Source organism: Diabrotica undecimpunctata, chromosome 9 (assembly GCF_040954645.1).
Source record: "Diabrotica undecimpunctata isolate CICGRU chromosome 9, icDiaUnde3, whole genome shotgun sequence".
NCBI lineage: Eukaryota > Metazoa > Arthropoda > Insecta > Coleoptera > Chrysomelidae > Diabrotica > Diabrotica undecimpunctata.
The window spans coordinates 132,198,487-132,222,777 of record NC_092811.1 but is presented as its reverse complement, the minus strand read 5'-3'; the positions used below and the strand labels follow the sequence as shown (position 1 = coordinate 132,222,777).

At 33.0% G+C, this 24,291-nt stretch overlaps 1 protein-coding gene across 1 annotated transcript in view; it reads left to right on the top strand.

Annotated features, from left to right (window-relative positions):
- Window positions 1-1,149: 1,149 nt before the first annotated feature.
- Window positions 1,150-24,291, top strand: part of LOC140451486 (uncharacterized) — a 61,761-nt gene continuing 38,619 nt past the window's right edge. The window contains exon 1 of the mRNA XM_072545313.1: window positions 1,150-4,225. Within this exon, the coding sequence (XP_072401414.1) occupies window positions 1,378-4,225 (2,848 nt within the window). The 5' untranslated portion in view covers window positions 1,150-1,377. The remainder of the gene's footprint in view (window positions 4,226-24,291) is intronic.

Genomic DNA, 24,291 nt, shown 5'->3' with positions numbered 1-24,291 from the left:
TTTTATATATATGGCGTAATTACTGAAGAGTTAAAGATTGACTTAATGCTTCTCTATTCTGGATAAGTATGATATGTTTTGATCTTTATCACTTATTCTAACATTTAATGGTTTTGATGTTTCAACTAAATAAAAACGATCTAATTCACAAGGAATTTTGTACCAATAAAAATTGACGGCATAGTCTCTTAAGTTATTACATATTGCAGTATTGATTTATGCTATAATGTGATTCATCCTGGGTCAAATGACCCTTTAAAAATGTCCCATGGGCTTGTAGTCTATATTGTTCACAACAATCGACTAACAACTAACGATATCTGCTTTATGATAGAAGCCGTAAACAGGCGTCTATAATATAATTTCATTAACGTCCTATAGATGGAGCAACTGATATTGAAAAAAGGGGTACTCCGTTTTAGGCAGCTACCCCCTTTTGCCCTTCTTTCCCCTATATATGTTCATATTATTTTCGCCCGTACTGTGTTAACTAGTGCTTTTTAATATCAACAATTCGGTCAGTAGGAAATGTTTTATCGCAATATTTCGTCACGATTTTGTGACTTCTTCAGGAGAAAATTGCAAAGTTATTAGAATTATTAGATGCCAACAAAGTGAATATTTCATTACCTACAATATAAGAATAGAAATTTAAATTTCGCAAACACATCTGAATGACATTGATTTATTATTTGTTTGATTTTGATATATTTGGGATATATTTATGGTAATTGCAATAAATTATATTTTTATAGAGTGAAGTATGATATTTTGAATAATTTGTATCTTATAAATGTTATAGGATCGTTCGAAAATTACTTGTTCACGTGCTAGATAATAATATTATTGGTCTAGATTATCAAGTCCATTCCTATCGTAAATTTACTAAATAATTCCAAGAAATATCGACCTATAAATCGTTCTTAAATGCGACAGGAAGAGGGAAGGTCAAGATTAAATTGATATAGAAATAATTGCAGATTCTATTTCCGAATCCCAACATTAGAATAGGTACCTACGGCCAGTTAGAGTTCGTAGTAAAGAACAAAAATATACTAATACAGGTGTTTTTGGCACCACATGCTACAACTAGCCTGCGTCATTAGGAACGGGATAAAAATAGTAATTTTAGAAAGATCCACACGAATTGTTAGTTTTTCTTGAGACTTAATGCGGTAAATAGAGGCAATAATTTCGGTTATTTCGCAAAAGTGTTTGGACAATATTTCGAGCAGTAACGAAAAATTAAAAAAGATGTTTTGCGGAGATTAAAACCGCGATAAATGTCATCCCGTTTAAAATACTTAGTGCTTTGACATTTACCAACAAATCACAATCACGTGTAATTAATATATTTGTGGATCTGTCGATTAAAAAATGCCGAATTACTCTGAACTATACAGTTTGCCAACTGTAAGTGCTCTCAGCTTTCCCCATTATAATAGCTCGTCCCTTAGTTACATAAATTATTCAAAACCTTTATCGCGATATCCCGGTGTTTATAAACCTCATCTTTCTACGATATCGGAAATCAGTTCGCCTTATAGAAGATTAAATACTCCAAAGTTAACGTATCCTACTGATATATCTTCGAGGACCATCAAACCAATCAAGGTAATAAATACAGCTGATATTGATGTTTCTGTAAATAGATATAAGAAGTATGAAAAGAAAACACCAAGAATAAAGCAAGTAGAACCTAAGCCATACATTCAAGAACAACCACTCGAAGTAGTTAAGGAATCTAAGCCGAAACCAACAATAAGAAGAGACAGAGCAACAGTACGAATCAGAACTGTTCACGCCGATACAGTCAAAGAAGAAATCGGGGCATTCAAGACATGGAGAGACAACTTTGAACCTAATGAACTAACGAACGAAGTTAAAACAAGAAAGAAAACAAAAGGTGAGATACTTAAAGAGAAATTTTTAATACGTAGCAGAAGCAAAGAAAACATCGCTGCCATTGTTGAAACACCAAAGAAATATTTGCCCAAAAAGACCTCTAGCTTCCGTGATATCTGCACTGCCATCACGCTAGAAAACATCTCCGATGATCTAAATCCAGGACAACCTGTAGAAATCCAAAGACGCCAAAGCAGATCTTTCTCGAGTGAAAATCTTTTGAAGGACATTCGAAGAGTTTCCACAGAAATCTCGCAGGAAGACCTCAACATACTTAACTCAATATTGTCCAGCCAAGAAGAAACCGAGAGTTCAGACGAATCAGTAGTTTCTGTTAATCTTTCAGATTTTAAATACAACAGTTCAAATAATGAATTCGAATCTTCTGAGAAAAGTGAAAATGAAGTAAAAAATATCGAAGTTGCTTCTGAAGACGACAAAAACAAAGTTACCAGTAACTTAGAACCTGTTAAAATTGATCAAGATGATACTATGAGAGACAGTGGCCAACTTAACAAAAGTAAGTCAGATTTAAATATAAGAAAACGGAAAAAAGATTCAAAAACAAGCGATGCATTTGCTTTAAAGAGAGATTTGACATTACCAGATATTTTATCCAAAAAAGATAAAATTGTAAAACACAAAACCAATACTGATGGTACAAATGTTTTAAAGAAGAATTTGAAGGACAGTGGATGTACTGAAGATAGTAAGTTAAAGCCAAAATTAAAGCAAGAGATGGATAAAGTGGATTCAACAAAAAATGTTCAAGCAACTACAGAAAACAAAGACAGTCAAGAAGAGATTAAACCATTAACTACATTAGCTACAAAACTCCCAACAAATTTAAAGAAAAAGGGAGAAGAAGTTACATCAAAGCTACAAGAAATTGCACCAGTATTAAAAAAAGAAGAAAAAATAAATTCAGATAGCAAAATACTTTCAAATGAATCAAAATATAAGGAAAAAGGAAAAGAAGTAGGCTTAAAGATACAAGAATCTGCGCCAGTCATAAAAGAACAAGAAAAGAAAATTAACTCAGGCAGTAAACTTATTTCAACTGGAGTAAAACCTGAAAGTAAAGAAGTCGATTTAAAATTAAAGAAATTGCAGGTCGAACAAAAAGCAAATGAGTTGAAGGCAAATATTTTGAATAAAAAAATGTTAAACGAACAAAAATTAAAAGCAAAAGAAGCTGAAGCAGAAGTTAAAAGTTCTGTCGAGGTATTAAAGAAAGACAATCGGGAAACGATATCAGAAAAATATGACACAAGCTCTACAATAAACAAAAAAGAAGAAATAGAAGCAAAAGATAACTCAAAACCACCAGAGACACCGAAAGATATATCCAATGTAGAAATCCAAGAAATTAAATTCAAGATAAAACCAGTTATCACTGGGAGTGTTGAAGATATAGTTGTTCCTAAGAAGACTTTAGTAGCACGAGTCGATAAAGTAGAAGTAGAAGTAGAAAAACCACCTAAAACAGAAAAAAAGCTTAAAGTTAACGCTGTTATTAATGTCCAACAAGCTAAGCAGCAAGAAAAATTGAACAAGGGAATCATTGCTATTCCAAAAACAGAAACTGGTTTAGAGAATATCATCATACAGAAACAAAATGTTAAACAGAATTGTAAAACTATAAAAGAACTAAAGCCTAAAGTGAAGAAAAAGAATAATAATCATGAAAAGAATATTAGTAAATGTCCAAATTTGACTAGTGTAGCAGAAGATGGCGTTGAAGAACCTCCAAGCAAAGCAACGACTGTTACAGAAGAATTAACTTCAACACCAGATACAACTGAAGAAAAATCAACAAATATGTTGAAGTCAAACCAAAGAAATAAGGATTGCGAAGAAGCAGAAACATCAGAAGCTGCCAAAAAGAAAGAATCTATCAAAATAATCTCCAAACGATCACTATTAAAAAAACCGACCAAGGACGATCCAGATTTGGAGGTATTTATTCCACCACCAGAGCCGGAACCGGAGCCTGAGCCCGAGCAAGAAGAAAAGAAGGAAGCGTTCGTACCTCTTCAGTCCAATCGTCTAACGCAATGGATGCATCCTTGGGCTAAGCCGGAACAGTTCGATGAGTGTCCTGTAGAAATATTCGCGCGACCCAAGATAATTAAGGGAAGACATTATCCCAGACCTCGCAAACGCAACAGCAATGCTGCCGCTATGGTACCGACGACGTCTGAAGACAATGACAGTAATGATAGTGATAGTGAAGACAATACGTCGACTGAAGACACTAGTGCTAGTTTGCGATCGAATGATTCGGGCTTCGGATCTACGGTTCCCGAAAAACTAAATGGTAAGTTCAAAAGTACATTTTTCTGTAAAAATTTTGTTATAATTTTATATTTCCGTTCAATTAGTTCATATTTTTTTTATATCTGTGATCTTCTATTTTAACTTTTTTTTTATTATAATAATTAATTATTTTTTTTATTCTTTATTCCAGTCTGTTTGTCTAATTTCTTCTTCTTTTGGTGCCTATTCGTTTCGAATATTGGCGATCATTCTGGCTATAATAGATTAGTTGTTGTTGTGGAGAACCATTTCCTCAGGTTTTTTAACCATGATATTCTTCTTCTCCCAATTCCTCGCTTTCCGAATACTTTGAAGGATTATTTTCAGTAATCTGTATTTAGTGCCGTTTCTCATTATGTGTCCGAGATATTCTAACTTTCTTCTTTTAATCGTATATCTCTTTCTTTCCCTATTCTTCGTAGTAGTCTCGTTGGTTATCTGGTCCGTCCATTATATCCTCAGGATTCTTCTTTATAGCCACATCTCGAAGGCTTCAAGTTTCTTTTCCATTGCTTCAGTGAGTGTCCAGGATTTAACTCCGTAGTATAATATCGAGAAGGTATAACATCGTAGGAGCCTTACTTTCATCTCCAGATTAAGGTTGTGGCTTTTAAAGAGTTTGGCCATATTGTTGAATGCACTCCTAGCCTTCTGTATTCGATATTTTACTTGTTGTAAGTGATCTCATTGTTCCAAGATGGTTAAACTGTTTTACTCGGTCCACTGGTGTATTCTTGAAAAGCAGTTGCATGTCTCTAATTTTATTTTTGCTGATGAGCATAAATTTAGTTTTTGATATGTTCACTTGTAGTCTAAATCTATCACTTACTTCATTTACTTTGTTTATTAGTTGCTGTAAACTGTTTAAATTGTCTGCAAAAATAACGATGTCATCTGCATAGCGGATGTTGTTTAGGCGTTCTCCATTTAAAAGGATTCCATGTTCGCCATTTTCCAAATATTTCTTCTGAATATAGGTTGAATAATATAGGTGAAAGTATACATCCTTGTTTAACGTCTCGGAGAATTTGGATCGCTTCCGTCGGTTCATCTCCAAGATTTGTTCTTATTGTGGCTGATTGGTTTTAGTATAAATTTTGTATTATACGCCAGTCTTTATCATCTATTTGGGCTTTTGTTGTACCATAGTTGTACCAGTACCATATATGGTGTCAAATGCTTTTTGGTAGTCAACAGCAGGTGTAGATATCGCAAGTCATATCTCTGAATCTTTGGAATAATACCTGTAGACTAAATAGTGCATCTCTCGTACCTACGCCTTTCATGAATCCAAACTGTGTGTCTTGTATTCTCTCTTCGCATGCGATGTATAATTTTAAGAAAAAGTTTTAGTGTATGGCTCATAAGACTTACTAACCTATATTTTCCGCACTTTTTCGCTCCTGTTTTTTTGGTAACGTAATAAATTCTGACACTAGAAAATCTTTTGGAATATTGTCTGTGTCATAGATATTATTGAAGATTTTACATAGTATTCTTAAAGATTCATCATTAGGAAGTTGAATAAATTCAGACTGTACTCCGACTGGTCCTGGAGCTCTCCCTTCTTGTAATGATATTATAGCTGCTCTTATTTCTACCACTAGTATAGGTGGTCCTGTTTCCGTTCATTCATTTCCAGTCCTTTTTTAGGGATTCTGTGTGTAGCTATTCAAACAACACTCAAAAACTCATTATATTTGGATATAGGTAGGGGTTTTATTTTTATTTGGTTTCTTCTGTTTTCAATTTCGATAAGATCATTTTTAAACTCCGTGAATATGTACATAACTTCTCTTTTATCTCTTTACTTTCCTAATAAAATGCCATCTTTGTATTGCTCTACTGTCTGCTCTTGTCTTAGTTTAGCTTCTAAAACTTTTTTAAGGTTACCTTTCCTCTTGGAAATTAAAGTTCCTGTGAAGAAGGTATGGTTTTGTGAAAGCGTTTTTGCTAAATCAACACTTCCATAAAAATTATTTATAAAAGAGAGATTCTCTCTCCTAATATTGTTCTGAAGCTATTTTCTTGTGGTATTTTTAAATTAATTACTATTTAAATGGGAATAAGCCACAATTAAAGGTTAAAATACGTTTATTGACGTTTCAATTTCCACTTCGGAAATTAAAAGAAAAAACAAAATTTGTTTAATTTTGAGAACGATTTCCGAAGTGGAAATTGAAACGTCAATAAACGTATTTTAACCTTTAATTGTGGCTTATTCCCATTTAAATAGTAATTAATTCTCTCTCCTGTTGCCGACCAGAATGTAGCTTCGACTTTTTTAAATAATTTTTAAATAATTTTAAACTGTTTGTCCTTGTTTAGTGTAGTGTTATGTTCAACTTTGTGTTTAATTTTATGTTTATGACATTCTACGATTGTTGGATTGCCCAAAATTGACGAAATGTCCCTGAAGATGCTCTAGGGAGCGAAAGTACTTGGGAAAGATTTAATTAATAAAACTGTGCTCGATATCTGCCTTTACTTTATCAAAGTTTAATATAATAATTATCCAAAATTAAAAAGTCTAATAGCAAAAAATAGGATAAGGTTAATTTAAATGTAGAAAATATACTAATATAATAAATTTGATATGGCAAAATAAGGATAATACAGAATCTAAATTTAAATAATTTTATGAATTCATTTTTGTACTTGGGAAAAGATTTTCTTTTTTGATTACCGGTGGCTTTTCTTTGTTTTTTTATTTTTATTGTGTTGGTGCAAAACAGACTTATTGTGAGTCGATCTTTGGAAGCCTTACTCGCAGTGATCATTTCTTCTCTTAGTCTATAAGTTATGTTAGATAAAGCTTTCGTTGAAATAAAAACAATCCCGACTCAACTGCGTTAAAATATCTAACGGTGGAAATCGCTTCAATAAATTGAGCAGTTTTTCCTCTCAATCAGAAACCACTAAGTAATTTTCCGGAGCTGTTTCGTGATATATAAATTTGAATCAACTATTTTGTCGCTTTCAAAATTTCTCAAGCCTAGAAGAAATAGAAGCATTGATATCAATGCTTAGTTCAATTGAAATTTCTACTGCTTTTCTTTGAATAATTTTACCAGAAACAATATTATTTGTTAACCCCAATTTACAAAGCAAATCGAAAATAATTTGATATAATACAGCACCCGAGAAGAAACTACTGAAACACAAGTGAAATTGAAGAAGGTAATGGAAACATTCTAAAAGGAGAAAAAGAAATAATAATGACATAGACAGAGTATTTCCCATTATGTATACATTGTGTAAAAGCCAAATGGAATAAATTCATTATTTAGGTTACTGTACATATTTATAAAAAATCCCGAAACATGTCAAATTTAAATTATAACTTGACATTCTTTAACGTGAAAATGCAACCCCTACCTTCATCCCCCTTAGAATGACAGGTACAACCCCCAATTTTTAAAATAGGAAGTATAGGCTTGTGATATATCGTTTGAAAGGTCTTTTCATTCTCCATTCAAAAATGTTGTCACTTTCAAGTTTATTAAGATTAATTAAGATAAAATAAATTAAAATCATGTGGTTACCGAAATTCGCTAAAATATACTCAAAACTTATTTCCCGTTTAGGTCTTGATAATGAGAAAGTGAACAAAAACCATAGCAATGTGGTTTTTAGATGGTAACCATGAAACAAGTATAAAGAATTTCCGTTATTTTAACACGCATTAGTAAATTGTTTTATTTAAGTTGTCAGTATTTTAATTTAAGTAAAAAGTTCGTTCAATTCAATTCTGAAAAATGGTTAGATTAACGGAAATGCATAAAATAACAGTTTTACAAATGATTGGTTACGGAGATAACACCCGAACACAACAGGAAGTAACTCGCCTATTTCATGAGAAATGTCCTAATTTACAGCCTATTTCCCAAGGAACAATAAGTAAAATAGAGAAGCAGTTTCGCGAGTTTGGTCATGTAAGGCAGATAAAAAAAGCAGCTGCCAATGCACTGAGTGATGAACTCAATTTAGATGTGTTGCTTGAGTTTCAGGAAAATCCACATACATCGAGTAGATAGACATCGACTACATTCAATGCTAGCCATACATCGATAGTAAACATATTAAAATAAAATAAATTGCATCTTTATAAGATGATACCTACTCAGGAACTCATGGAAGACGATTTTGATAGGAGAACTTTTTTTTGTGAGCAAATGATGGACATGTTGGATAACAATATTATCCAATTAGAAGACGTTATGTTTTTTGATGAGTGTACTTTTTCATTTAACGGTCATGCTAATCGGCAAAATTGCCGCTACTTGGCCACGGAAAATCCTCATTGGATGAGAGAAGAACACACTCAATACCCTCAAAAGGTTAATGTTTGGGCAGTGATTGTAGGAAACAATATCATTGGTCCCTTTTTCATTGAGGGCAACTTGAATGGCAACAATTATTTGGCACTACTTCAAAATGATGTCAATCCAACGTTGGCAAATTTATATCCTAATCCAGGAAACACTCAAGTTCCAGCGAATAGGATATGGTTTCAGCAGGATGGAGCACCACCACATTACCAACTTAATGTCCGGCAGTACCTCGATACAATATTTCCCAATCGGTGGATAGGGAGGCGAGGATCGATTGAATGGCTAGCGCGATCACCTGATCTTACATTATTAGATTTCTTTTTATGGGGATATGTGAAGAGCCATGTGTACAAAACTAAACCTTCTGATTTAAATGACTTAAAAGAACGAATAACGCTTGCGATTAGGTCGATCACGCCTGTTATGTTAAATAATGTTAAAAGACAGTTTTATTTGAGATTAGGATGTTGCCAAGACGTTCGCGGTGAACAATTTGAACATCTACTTCATTAACAATCATAGTTCTTTTTCGTGTTCTACATTTTATTACGTTTTGCATTACATTTTAGTTTTTGATTATATTGTAGCGAATTTCGGTAACCACATGATTTTAATTTATTTTATCTTAATTAATCTTAATAAACTTAAAAGCGACAACATTTTTGAATGGAGAATGAAAAGACCTTTCAAACGATATATCACAAGCCTATACTTCCTATTTTAAAAATTGGGGGTTGTACCTGTCATTCTAAATGGGTTGAAGGTAGGGGTTGCATTTTCACGTTAAAGAATGTCAAGTTATAATTTAAATTTGACGTGTTTTGGGATTTTTTATAAATATGTACAATAACCTAAATAATGAATTTATTCCATTTGGCTTTTACACACTGTATAAAAATGCCGTGGCCGGTCTGGCAGGACCAACCTGTCACCTCTGGAACAGCTTCATATAAATGACAGGCTAATAAAAAAGTAAACCGAGAATACCTAAATTACTTTAGCCATAAGAACGGGAACTATGGAACTATTGGTAGTAGAAGGAAAGGTAGAAAATGTTTTTGACAACCGCTTGATAAAGAGTTTAACAGATAGTTTCCTCTACAAACTCTTCCAAAAAGTAAACTTTTATACACAAGGGTATTTATGCTAAAAAATACACAACATTCTTCTTCTTCTGGTTCCTATCCGTTTCGGATGTTGGAAATCATATTGGCAATCATGACCTTGCTCGCTGCGGCTCGAAACAGCTCCGTTGAGGTTTTCTTAAACCATGTTCTTAAATTCCGCAGCCATGATATTCTCCTTCTACCGGATCCTCGCTTACCTTTGACTTTACCTTGCAATATAGACTGCAGCAGGGAGTAACGGTGCTGATTTCTCATAACATGTCCCAGATATTGCAATTTTATGCGTTTGATCGTAAATCTCTGGTTCCTTCTTCATTTTTTCTAGAACTTCCTTGTTCGTGATCCTTGCTGTCCATGATATTCTCAGCATTCTTCTATAAAGCCACATCTCAAATGCTTCAAGTTTTTTAATAGTGGTGTCTGTGAGCGTCCATGCCTCCGCCCCGTACAACAACACAGAGAAAACATAGCATCTCAAATGTCTCATTTTTGTATCTAGGGATATGTTGTGACTTTTGAAGATGGCGCTCATTTTGTTATATATATATATTAGGTATATTAAAAACTCCTATGTGCGTCAGCGGTATATGACTGAAGCGATATCTTGACGCTCATAGGCGTGATTAGCATGCAACGTGTTAAAAGGGAAAATCAGACGTTGAAAGGCAAAACAGTGAAAGACACGGACAAGGAGGCACCAAGTGCTTACATACTTCTTCATGTGCCTTGTCGTTCCGAACGTTGGCAATCAACATGGCTATTCTTACTTTGTTTACGGCAGATCTGAATAGTTCAGCAGCTGACAATCCGAACCATTGCCGCAAGTTTTGGAGCCACGAGTGTCTTCTCCTCCCTGGACCCCTTCTGCTGTCTATTTTCCCTTGAACGATCAGTTGTAGTACTCTATATTTATTATGTCTCATAACGTGACCCAAGTATTCCAACTTTCTTTTCTTTATACTTATTCCTACCTCTCTCTCTTTACCTATCCGGCGTAGTACCTCTTCGTTGGTCACGTGCTCAGTCCAGGATATACGTAATATACGTCGGTAAGCCCATATTTCGAAGGCGTCTACTTTTTTCATCAATGTTGCGGTCATTGTCCACGCCTCCATTCCATATAACAAAACCGGAAATACATAACATTTCAGAAGTCGAATTTTGAGAGGTAGGGTGAGGCTTTTAGAGGTGAAAATTTGCTTCATGCTAGTGAACGATGCTCTTGCCTTTTCTACTCTTATACGTATTTCCTTCGCTTGATCCCAATTTGAGTTAACTGTTGTTCCCAAGTAGATGTACGAATCCACGTGTTCAATTCTTTCATTGTCTAATATCAGTTGCTGTGGTGGTTGTTGGGTTTTGCTTACTAACATCCATTTGGTTTTTGTGAAATTTAGTCTGAATCCGTAATGTGCACTTGTTTTTTGTATCTTACTCATTAGGTAACTCAGTTCCTCCATGCTACTTGCTAGAATCACAGTGTCATCAGCATACCTTATGTTATTAATTATTTCTCCATTTATCTTTATGCCTTCTGTGCTTTCCTCCAGCGCTGTCTTAAATACTTTTTCTGAGTATATATTAAAATGAATAGGAGACAAGATACAGCCCTGTCGTACCCCTTTCTTGATCTCAATTTTATTGGTCAATGTAGATCCTACTTTCACTTTAGCTGTTTGGCCCCAATAGAGACTCGCTATTGTTCGAATGTCTCTGTAGTCGACTCCGATCTTATGGAGAACTGCAATTATCTTTTCGTGCTTTACGTTATCGAATGCTTTTGCGTAGTCTATAAAGCATATGTACACGTCTTTGTTCATATCTCTGCAGCGCTGGATGAGTACCTGTAGACTAAAAAGTGCTTCTCTTGTCCCAAGAGAATTCCGAAACCCAAACTGCGAATCTCCAATGTTATCCTCGCATTTTTTGCTTATTCTGTTGTAAATAACCTTGGTGTATGCCTTCGAAATGTGGTTAATTAGATTTATCATCCGATGTTGATCACAAGACTTTGCTTTTGGTTTTTTCGGTATGGCAACAAAAGTTGACTGTAGCCAGTCTTCAGGAAACTCCCTGCTGTTATAAATATTGTTAAAGAGTCTGACGAGTGAGTCTAGAAATTGACTGTTTGTTTCGCACAGCATTTTCAATACTTCCCCGTATACGTTATCGTTGCCTGGTCATTTGTTATTTTTAAGACCCTTTATAGCATTCTCCACTTCTGATTTTAGAATAGAAGGGCCAGTATCATCATTGCTCAGTGTATACCCACTAGGACGGTCATCATTAAACAGTTGTTTCAAATAAGTTTCCCAGATTCTAACTATTTTGTCGGGGTCTAGTTGTAGATTTCCATTATCATCGCATAGCCCTTTCGATAAAATATTGTAGCTTTTCTTTGTTGTGAGTTCCTTTATCTTCTTATGCATATTGTGATAGTCGTATACCTTTTCGCACTGTTCGATTTCTTCGCATCTCTCCGAGAACCATTTCTCTTTAGTTTTTCTTATCTCAGCTCTAATTCGTCTATGGGTTTCACGGTATTTGGCAGTATCTTTAATTTTATTTGGAATTTGGTACATACATTACGGAAAATTGTTACTGTTACTAAAACGACAAGGTAGTGAGAAATATAGAATAACAACAATCTTCTTCCCTTAACTTTCGTTCGGAACTGTTTAAATTTGACAAAATCATTTATACTGTAAAATATCGAACATAAAATTCGTCTCTGCCAATGATCTGTTTTTTTTTTACTTACAGCCAGATGGTTATTATTTTTAGCCGTTTTATGATTTAGTCTGATTTTTAAACTTATGGTGGTAATTAGTTATTTCCAAAAACATTCACGATTCTACAATAACAGGCGTCTCATCTAAACATTATTAAGATTTACAGACGAACATAATTGCTAATAGCTTTGCAATTTAGTGGGTTCGGTTTTTGTCTTGATGAGTTTATATCCATAAAGTAAACTGTATATTCCTGTGAGTGTTAAGATATGTAATATTTTCTAAAGTTCTAAAAATACAATTATTTTCGCATAACCATAGTGAATACTCTGGTTTTACCGAAAAAAATTAAATCGACAGACAATACTTAGAAATTAAAATAACTAACATTTAAATGAAATCGTAGGCTTCCACGGCCAGAGTCAGAATTATAGTTTATTCGTCTTCCGGGTTTGGACCGTGTCATTTGTGAGTGACCCAAAAGTGGGTTCATCTCGACGTTTCGCTACAATTGTATGTAGCTTCTTCAGGAGAACAAAAAAGAAAGAAAAAGAAACAAAGACAGGAAGATGGGTAGTTAGCAACGGTAACTCAGTTACTCAACGCAACCAGAGGCGAATACTAACTACCAAGAGTAGTTTCTTTTTCTTTCTTTTTTGTTCTCCTGAAGAAGCTACATACAATTGTAGCGAAACGTCGAGATGAACCCACTTTTGGGTCACTCACAAATGACACGGTCCAAACCCGGAAGACGAATAAACTATAACTAACATTTATCTTAAAAAAAAACAAATCTCACTTTTATGTTCCGTTAACTCACAAGTTAAAAAAAAAAAAAAATATATATATATATAAAAAAAAAATAAAAAAAAAAAAATTAAAAAAAAAAAATTAAAAAAGAAAAAAAAAAGAAAAAAAAAAGAATTACTAATTACTAGTTACTAATTACTAATTATTAATTACTAATTATTACTAATTGCACGTTAGATTGTACGGATGATTATATGTTTATTCCTCTAATTGTAAAAAATTCCTCTGATTGTAAAAATTGTTTGTCTTTAAATTTGTCTGGCTAATTGGCTCGGCCAAGGCCATCAAACTGAATAAAAAAAAAAAAAAAAAAAAAAAAAAAAAAAACTCACAAGTTACCGCGGGAAAGTCCTAATATAAATAGATAAAAATAATAAACTCTGACTACACAGAAAGAGCTTTTAACAAATCACAAAGAATTAAGACCTACATATTATATGACAAAATTAAGACTTACCTACAGGGCGTGCAAATTTACGCTAAATTTAAAATTCGACACTGAAAAATAAAATTACCTGTTTCTGCATACATGATTTGGACGCTGGGTGTAATTGAAATGTAAATGCAAAGTCAGGTAATAAAATTCTAGAGATTAAGCTTGATAAAGTTTATTTGTCACTTTGAAATAAATACGACATACATTTTACGAAATGGAATCGATCGATACAGTTAGTTTGATACTCATGTATCCTATTTCTAACGAACATAATTTTTTTTCTACTCTTTGGATCTTTAAGTCTATTACTTTCACTATTACAGACACTATTAATTTTAATGTAAGTTTCAGTTTGAAAATTTTTTAAAACATCAATAAAATGGAAAATATTTGGATGAGCATGGTAAAAATTATCATTAAAACGCGAGTGGAACGATTCACAAGCATTAGTTGTTAATTGTAAACTCTCACTCATCGCAGCCCACATCTTCGACGGAAATGTTGCGTGGTCGCCAATGTAGTTGTCCAATAAGTAGTCGGAAAACTTTTCAATTTTTGAATCCTTTGGTTGAATAGCCATAAAATCATATATGAAAGATTCTTCGACTTCTGAGTGAGGTAAAAATGGCAGCCCAAAAATATATTTCAGCCATTTAGATATTTCACTGTCTGCCAATTTATATTCCCGAATTAAGCCACAACCACCGATATTACGATACCAAGCTTGCATAAGATGAAAACGGCACCCTTTAATGTGCACATTTGGAAATTCAAAACGCGCAGCATTGTGGATAGCAATTTCAAAATCGGAGAAAATGATTTTTGGATTGAATTTTAGACCAATTACTTCACATTTGCGTTTCAAAATATTAAATAGTTTTATATAGGTTTGTTCCGATTTGTCGGGAAGTAAACAATAACACAATGGTATATAATGTCCATTGATAAATACATGTATGGTAAAAAATTGCTTGAAATATTAAGCACAGTAACTAAATGTACCGTCCACATAAATCGTTTCACTGCCGCACAGAAAACGCATGTTAGTGTTACACGAGAAGATGATAATGTTAGAACTTAGTTCAACCGCAAATATAAAATTCTCGTCTTTAAGTGTTTTGATATTCATAATATTTACCGCAGCAATAGTTTCTTCTTTACTTTTGGGCAGTTTCGGTTGAGCCATTCGCCGTTCACTGTATATTTGATTTCGTATTAAATTAACGTCTTTAACAGACATGTGGCTAAAGCAATCTACATTTTCTTTCAACGCACTATGTATGATTTTGGACGGCCTTTCGGTCAAATTATCCTTAGCCTTCCTTTTGGCACTGCTACGCACAATCTGTCTATTAAGCGTCTTGATATCACACTCGTGATTATGTTCTAGATTACTTCGGATCACTAACTTTTCTGGCCCTTTCGTGAATATCTTCGCTTTACACGACCGTTTTACGCACCTCCAATACGTTTCTCCCGATTTTAGTACTTTATCTTGAGAAAAAGTAAAACTGTTCACTTTGAGCAAAATTTTACCATGATTATTTACTAACGTTGAAATTTCCATGTTCACTTTTCACTATTCTCCGACAAACTAATAACTAGTAACTAAGTAAATTTCAATGACCATCATTAAACCCTAATTATATCTAATATCTGGTACCTGCGATAATTCTTCCGGCAGCGTCCAAAACAAGGGTACTTTTAAGACCCTCAGGTATTTCAGCGTCGAAAACATGCCACCCTACCTACATATATCAATTTAATATAATTTATCATATAATCTGTTTAACTTTGTGCTTATAATTCAAATATAATTTTCATACCCTATATCAATTTACTCAACTATACATAGACTGACTGTGTACAGTTTCCATCAGACTGGTTACAACCAATGCCAATAATGTCTTAATATTTTGTATGTCAATTATGTCAATTTTCTCACTAAATTATTTTTACATTTAATTTACAGTATATATAGTACCAACTCTCTTACTTAACCCATTCATACCCAGAACTATTTATGCTTATTTTTTTTAATTTCTGAAAAATTTATGCACTAAAAGTCACAAAATTAATAAAAATAAAAGAGTTTTAAATAAACTGACATTAAAATAATATAAAAAATTATTGAGTATTACTATAAAATTTAATAAAACATTTTTCAGGTAAGGCAACCTTACATTTAATACATTTTTTATTGGTTGTTGAGTGACAAAGGACGCATCGGGTTCGTTTTTTTTTTTTGGTAGAAATAAGATGGCCGATGTTGTCGAATCGAACATATTGTGTAATGTTTATGGAAGATTGAGATGGACCAGGTCTTCTTGGAGGAGTTCCGAACATGTGTCTCAGTATACGGTAAATTAACCAAGCATTTCGTAATGGAGACATCAAGACCTCAAATAAATAAAGGCCAATACCATTTCCTGGATCTTATATTTGTTCTGTAATACGCAACAGTTCCTCCTATATTTTCGTTATAAGCCCGAATAAGAAGTGATTGTGTTACTTCGATTTTTTTGCTTTGAGCAAAGGAATATCTGTTCGCTTGATAAACTGGCGTCTTTTGACGGTAATTCGATGCCAAAGTAACTATGCTGTTGTCATTCCACCTACATAAAAACATCTAATTTTTTTCGTCATACCAATTTTCGTAAAATTCGATGTATTATAATGTTGATAAATTTTATCAACATTATAATACATCTTCGTTGATACAACCTCATTAAGTTTGTAAGTAGAAACATTTTTTAATTAATTATACCAACGCCAACAATTTATTCATCACAGTTGTAGCTCCCTGATGAAGGACATAACCAATGTCCGAAAGCTTGGAATAAAAATTTAAAAGAGTACTCGTTTCATTTTTTATTGCTGCAAACCCACTATTTAACGTTTACTTCCTTACGTTATCAGCAAATACTTCTAGTTCATATATATATATATATATATATATATATATATATATATATATTTTCAATGATTTAAAAATACGTTGCTATCAAAAACCAAATTTTTATTTAGTTAATTTATACACAAACGACTCACTACTAACTAATAACACGTATTCACAGGAAGTCAAAATTAATCTACAACTTTCAATATGCCACCTGTTAGTAGAATTTTAAGTTTTGCGACCTATTCCCATTAAGACATATATTGGAAACTGTTGTGAAATAAATCTAAACTTTGACTGTCCGAATAAGTCATGTCATTTTCCAAAAGGTGACGCCATAGGGGGCTATGGCAACTGTTGCGAAAACGCAACGCTGGGCATTAATGGGTTAATTAAGTTACAGTGGTTTGCTTGAATAATTCAATTTTGAATTTTAAATGTTGTTTTAACTACTGCTTTGTATTAGGTGTTCATTTTTTGTTTCATGTTGTTTAGTAGCATTTAGTTTTTGTTAAAACAAAGATCTATGTGTTGTGGTCTGATGATGGGGCATATATTGTATGCCTCGAAACCGGTAGCCTGGAAATTCTACAATAATAAACAACTTACTTAAGATTGTGAGGATTGACTTATCTTGGATAAATTTCTCTAAGAAATGTATCCAAGTGTTGCTACGCCACTGGTAGCAATTAACTTACATGTCTTAAAATCTACCGAGGTAAATTCTCCAGCAGATTCTCACGAAAGCCGATAATGTATTCAAAAGATATTTTTACCCACAGATTAACTTACTCCGACCAATTCCCAAAATTTCCCTGTTAGAAAGACTTCAAAAGGTGGGTTTTACCTACCCCTGTATAGAAATATCGATGTTGTCCCCCACAAATCTATTGGCAATAGTCAGGTATTGAAAATCAGAATTTTAAGTAGTCAGTATAAAATTGTATCCCAGTTTAGCTGGTGGCTATTTTGTTAGAGGTTTAACTCTCGCATATTAGTAGTGTTAGTTTCGTATTCGATCAATTACGACTCTCGCGTATTGAGTATACTTAGTTATTGTTACATAGCTTATAGTTAAAAGCTAAAAGCTCATTCTTAATCAAGTGGGAGGAGCAGCTAAATTGTCAAATGCTGCCTTTAAAAAGTATTTTATTTAGAATATATATTCCAATCACTGTCTGGTAGTTGAAACCATTATAATACTGAGCAAATGGAAGAAGACTAAGATTTTAATAGCACTTGTACAGATAAGACGAAGTATTAGTCCTTTTGACTTACATGACTCCTAAGTGATATAATCAAATAAAAGACATTTTTATGAGCTTCTTATATTTAAAAAGAAACTTTTGAAAGAAACGAATGAATGGTAATTTTGCAATTACTGCAAAAATCTTTAATTTCAAGTAGTTGTAAAAAAGGTAGTTTTAGCAAAAAATCCACGAACATTCAAACAGATTCTGTTGTTTGGTAGCTTCAGCACGTGATAACAATTAGTTTATTTTAATCATTTTTGTTCGGGAAACGTAGGTAAGTTGTTAAAATTGGGAAGTCATTAATTACCAAATCTTTTCACGCGTTGTACAAGTAAACATTTCGTTCAAAAATGCGCTGTCACATTTGTGATAGTACTAACTGTAATATTTTAAGCTTGGTATGACTTATATCTACGGTATGAAGACAATAATAGCTTGACATGTGTTCTTAATATATACTGTTGCTCATATTATTATTTTATTTTGTTTTTAATATATTGTTATGGTTACAAAAGAGTATTTAGTTGTTTTTGTTCGATTTAAAGCCGCTTAGTAAAAATAAAATAAAAAATACTAATTGATTTCATTTTGGAAAATATTTTTTTTTCCAACAGAAAATTTCTGTGATAATATGCACTAGATGGTATGAATGTCTATCTTTTCTCTCTAAAAGTCTGTTAAAAAATTAAATTGTCTGTCTAATTGGTCTTTGCTAAAGTCATCTAATTAAGAAAAAAAATAGTTCATATTATAGAATGTTTTGATCTAGTTGGATGGCATCTCATAAATGGTAGGAAACCCTACTTCTTTTACAGCCTAAGTTATGTTCAATCAAAGAATAGTACATCGAGTGTTGTCTAAAAACAAATTTCATCCATACAAATTAAAAATTGTGCACCAACTTCCAGATGATGATCCCTTTCGAAGACTAGAATTCTGTGAAAATTTGTCCAATAAAATTAACCAACAGCCCGATTACATAAAAACAAATTGTTTTAGTGACAAAAGTACTTTTTCCCTCAATGGAAACGTTAACAAACACATGGAGTGACACCAATCCTCACGTCTTTTGTGAAAATCATACTCAATTTCCAAAAAAAGTAAATGTTGTGGTAGGTATTTTGAGGAAACTAAATAGTTAGACCTGTTTTTCTTAATTCTAACTTAACCGGTCAAGTTTATCTGGAGATATTACAAAATGCAATTCAGACGTTAATTCTTGAAATTCTGGAAGATAATCCAGATGAATTTGGCAACTTGGAAATAACGTTTCAACAAGATGGTGCATCTGCACACTATTATGATGCAGTAAGACGTTACAAAGATGACTGAAAAATATCGTGGTAAATGTATTGGATGATGAGGTTCTATACAATGGCCCGCTTGGTCACCAGACTTCACACCATTACATTTTTTTCTGCAGAGGTATTTGAAATTTAAAGCTTACGCTACAGCACCCGACAGTATTTACATTTTAAAACAACAAATTCTTGAAGAATATAGGACAATTTTATCCAACACATTTAATGAGTACGATAATAGTTTAGCAATAGGATGCATTACGGTTAGGAAGCAGATGGAGCACATTTTGAACACTTAATATAAGTAACAATAAAACACTGAAAAATTTGTTTTCAAAACTTCCACAACATTTATTATAAAATCTTAACACTACAGCTGTTTCGGCTGATTGCCTTTCTCAAGTGATCTATTTTTGGCATGCGTTTACACTTTATAGTCTTTAATATAGTATGTGAATGTGAAGTAGCATTTAACAAAACTGCTAACAATATCGAAAAAAGTATAATTGCAAAATCTATTACACATGTGGGTAGAGAAACCAAAAATTCCTGTTACAAAGAGAATAAAACAGCCATTTCAATTAAAAATAAATCAATAGAAAACAACATAGTAGTGTTAGCTTTGTCTGCTTTACAAAAGCAGACAAAGGTAACACTACTATTGCTATAGATAAAATAGAATATAATAACAAAACAATAGAATTTTTAAATAATCAAAATATTGAAACGTTACACAAAGATCCGACAGAAAAGTATCAAAAACAAATTAAGCTAGCGTTAGAAAATTCAAAATCAATAGTAAACCCTTTTTATACAGCTCCGTCATATAAACTTTCAAAAAAACTGTTAGAGATTATTTTAGAACACACTAAATTTTCTCCTAAATTTACCATAAAAAATACAATAGAACTAGTTAATAAAATAAAACATTTTCAATTACCTAACAACTCCAGATTAATTTCATTTGACGTAAAAAATCTTTTTCCTAGTATTCCTCTTACAGAAACTTTTATTCTAGTAAAAAACCTTTTAGACCAAAATAGTACAAATCCAATCATTACATCTGAAATTTTACATCTTCTTGAAATTTGCATAAACCAGGACTACTTTGAATTTAATACGAATTTAATATGAATTAATTAATGAAGTGACATGGCATTTACAACGATAACATTTAGTAAAATATCAATTAATAAACATTAGTTTGTATTTTGAGAACGATTTCCGAAGTGGAAATTGAAACGTCAATAAACGTATTTTAACCTTTAATTGTGGCTTATTCCCATTTAAATAGTAATTAATTTAAAATGCCACAAGAAAATAGCTTCAGAACAATATTATAGTTTTTTTTACAAAAATATTACTTTCTGCTTCATCTTTTACTTATTGATCTTTGAATGATATTTTGCAGTGTTAGTAAATGATTTAAAGACCGAAAAAAGTGTATTCAAGTTAAGGGAAAATATGTTGGAAATATTTAAAATTTGTACCGAAACATATACAATAAATGTCTACCTTTTATATCCCATAAATAATAATTTAAGAGCATTACTACTAAACCTATTTGAGGAACAATCATTTTTAATGCATATAATACTTCTATGCCAAGTTTATTTTGGATGTGGCCAAAATTTTTATACCTACCACGTGTGGCAGACTAGTTTAAAATAAGTTTTTCTTATTTACTTTTGAAACCATGTACCGGCAAGATAGTTTTCTACGCCCTATATTTAAAGTACATTTTTTTACGAATTTTATGCACACGATGTTGTTGATTATATCTTTTCGTCCTACATCCTTATTTTTCATTCTCACTTCTTTTTCTTCGAGTGCCTTCTACTATGGATGATGGACAACAATTTTTGATAAATTTTCCTCTATTCAAACATTTTGTTTAGAACCTAATGCTTTGGAATAATCTATGATAACTTAAGTAAACTTCTTGTCGCTAATTTCTACACTGCTGTAATAAGACTGATCCAACCCTTCTCGAAAACCCATCTGTAGTTCACTCAGATCTTGCTCGAATTTTTGACGGATTTGATTATGTAAAATCTGAATACTTTGGTCATTACATCGATCAACCGAAAGTCACCACATCTTTTTGCGCTCGATTAATCTGGAGAAATATATCCACTATTATAGATGGTGTTAAATAGTTTGGCTAGAAGAAATTCAGAATCTCAACACTCTTAGTATACAGATGAAGAGGAACTAGAAAAATGTGTTGGCTTGGTGATATACAACAATAAAAGAAAAAAGGGGAATTCGCCGCAGAAATTTCCACAGAACTCAACAACACAAACAAGCCAGGGAATAAAACAACGGGCCAATAAAAAACCACTTCCGATTATTATAGATAATAATGAGAAATATGATAGTAAAATCATAATCAAAAATCATATTAAAGGTACGGTTAAAACGCGAATATTGGATACTACTAGAATTACCCGGATAGTTTATACTGTATTATACTGTTCAAATAAATAACCGTTTCTAATTTGGAGTAACAATGAACATGATTTTTATAGCTGTTTTAGTGATACAGTACGTTCAGTTTTGGATTAGATATTGCTAATACATAAAGCGCTAAAATCGGCAACATTGCCTCGTTCTCTGCTCCGACATTTAGACTCCTAGACAGAAAACGAGAAAACCATTTAATAACACATAACAAATAATATAAAATACACTGATCAATATAAGGCGGTGCATTTGTATCGGTTTTTAATAATGTGAACAATTTTTTGTGGTTAAATTTAAAATAAAAGCGCATTTCTTGAAAAAGTTAAAAAAAATATATATACTCTCATTGAAAATAAAAAATAGTTCCTAATAAAATAAGAAATAATTCTTTATGCCCTACAGAAATCATTCAAATATTTAACCTTTTACGGCTGAACAGTATCCCAATCTGTCATAAAAACTTCTGCGGATAGATGTAAGAGTTCCTGCTGTAATAGAATTGGAGACTTCTCTTATTTGGTTTCTTAATTCATCCAATTTTTTGCGGTCTAGCCTCAGAATGATCGTAGATGATGCTTTTTAAATGTCCCCAAAAAAAGAAGTCCATGCGTGTAAGATCTGGAGATCGCGCATTCCACTGATAACTCGATTCGGGAAAGTAGATTATTTAAGTACTCCTTGTGCGAGCGTTGTGAACTGAACAGTCGTCTTAATAGAACCAAACATTCTCCAGATTTACATCAGGAAGATTGAGAATAGTGGGAAGAACATGATTCTGTAACAAATCGAGGTATACTCTACTATTCAAGTTGACGTCAATAAAAAATTTACCTATTATGTGGTCTACGTTAACTTTTTGAGGACGTTGAGTTTGGTAAGTAACACTTCTGTGCTTGTTTTCCCGCGCCCCATACCTCGTAGTGGAAGGATTATGTCTCCCTACTAACGAAACAGAAGATTCATCAGTAAATAAAATGTTTTTAATAAAATTGGGTTTATCATTAGCCTTCGTTATTAGAGTTTCACAAAACTCCATTCTTCGAAAGTAGTCGTCTGGATAAAGCTGCTGCGTTTTCGAATATTTACAATTATTTTAACCGTGCTTTTTCCACACTTTCGTTACAGTAACATTGTTAACATCTAACTCCCTAGCAACACTTCTACTTGGACGTGTTGAATCTACCTCGATTATTGCACAAATTTGTGTATCCCGGTGTTCTCTTTGCTCAACTTTTTCTGATGACACTTTTGTCATCAGAAAATTTGTCATTTGTTTTGAAAATAAATCTACACACTGTTGTCCAATATTACCACCATAAAACCATTTTATTATTTGAACCTTTATATAGGGCATATAAACAGACATGTTGTTTACAAAAATAAATTAAAAATCTACTCTCTCATTGCTTTAAATTTAAACAACCACGGTATAATGACAAATTATTGGCGACGGGGCAACGGAGCTTCGTGTAAAGTCGACGGCGCGCAGTGTTGCCATTTATAGTTTTTATCATCATCATCATTATCGTCTTGGTGTTACAGCCCTAAGAGGGCATCGACCTTCTCAAGCTTTCTACGCCATTCTGTTCTGTCCCTTGCTTGCATTTTCCAGTTGACGACTTCGATCTTCTCGGCATCTTGTGTTACCCCGTCCATCCACCTCAGCTTTGGTCTACCCCGTCTTCTCATTCCCACGGGTTTCGTTGTTAGAATCTTTTTTATCATGTTCGATTCAGGAGCCCGGGCTACATGACCTGCCCACTGCAGACGGTTTCGCTTAATTATAGTGGTAATATCTTTACCACCAAACGTATGATTGTAGATATTCTGCAGTTCAAAGTTATATCTACGCCTCCATATTCCGTTCTCACAGACCGCTCCGAATATCTTACGTAGCACCTTTCTTTCAAAAATCGATAGAGCGGATTCATCTGTTTTAGTTAGCGTCCATGCCTCTGATCCATATGTGAGAACGGGGACTATCAGTGTTCTATACAGCCTTATACGAGTTTTTTGAGACAGACGTTTGTTAGCTAAGTACTTTGATAGACCATGATAACGCCTGTTTGCAATTATTATTCGCCTTTTTAGTTCCTCATATGTGTTATTATTGGGGTTAACCGATGTCCCTAGATATATGAACTCTTTGACTGCTTCGAAGTTTTGGTCATTGATGATTAAATCTGCGTCAATATTTTCAGCTCTCGTGTTTGTGTTAGTCGTCATGAATTTGGTTTTATTTTGATTTATACTGCTGCTACTAGCTCGGTTAGGATTTCCGCAGTTCTCGCCCTGGTTCTTGTTATAATGTCCACGTCGTCTGCATATGCTAGAATTTGGACTGATCTATTAAATATTGTTCCCCTGCTATCTAAATTAGCGTCTCGTACAACTTTTTCTAAGGCGACATTAAAAAGCTGACACGCCAGCGCATCTCCCTGCCTTAATCCCCTATGTATTTCAAATGGGGTTGACGAGTCGTTTTGAATTTTTACTGCTGATAGCATCTTCGCCATTGTCACTTTTATCAAACATATGAGTTTTTTTGGAATTCCCAACTCATTCATAGCATTGTAAAGACTTGGTCTTAAGACACTGTCATATGCCGCTTTAAAATCGACAAAAATATGATACATATCTATGTTTATAGTTTTTATATCTAATTTAAAACAACGCACTGTATCAAGTTCTCAATGCTTAGTTATATCT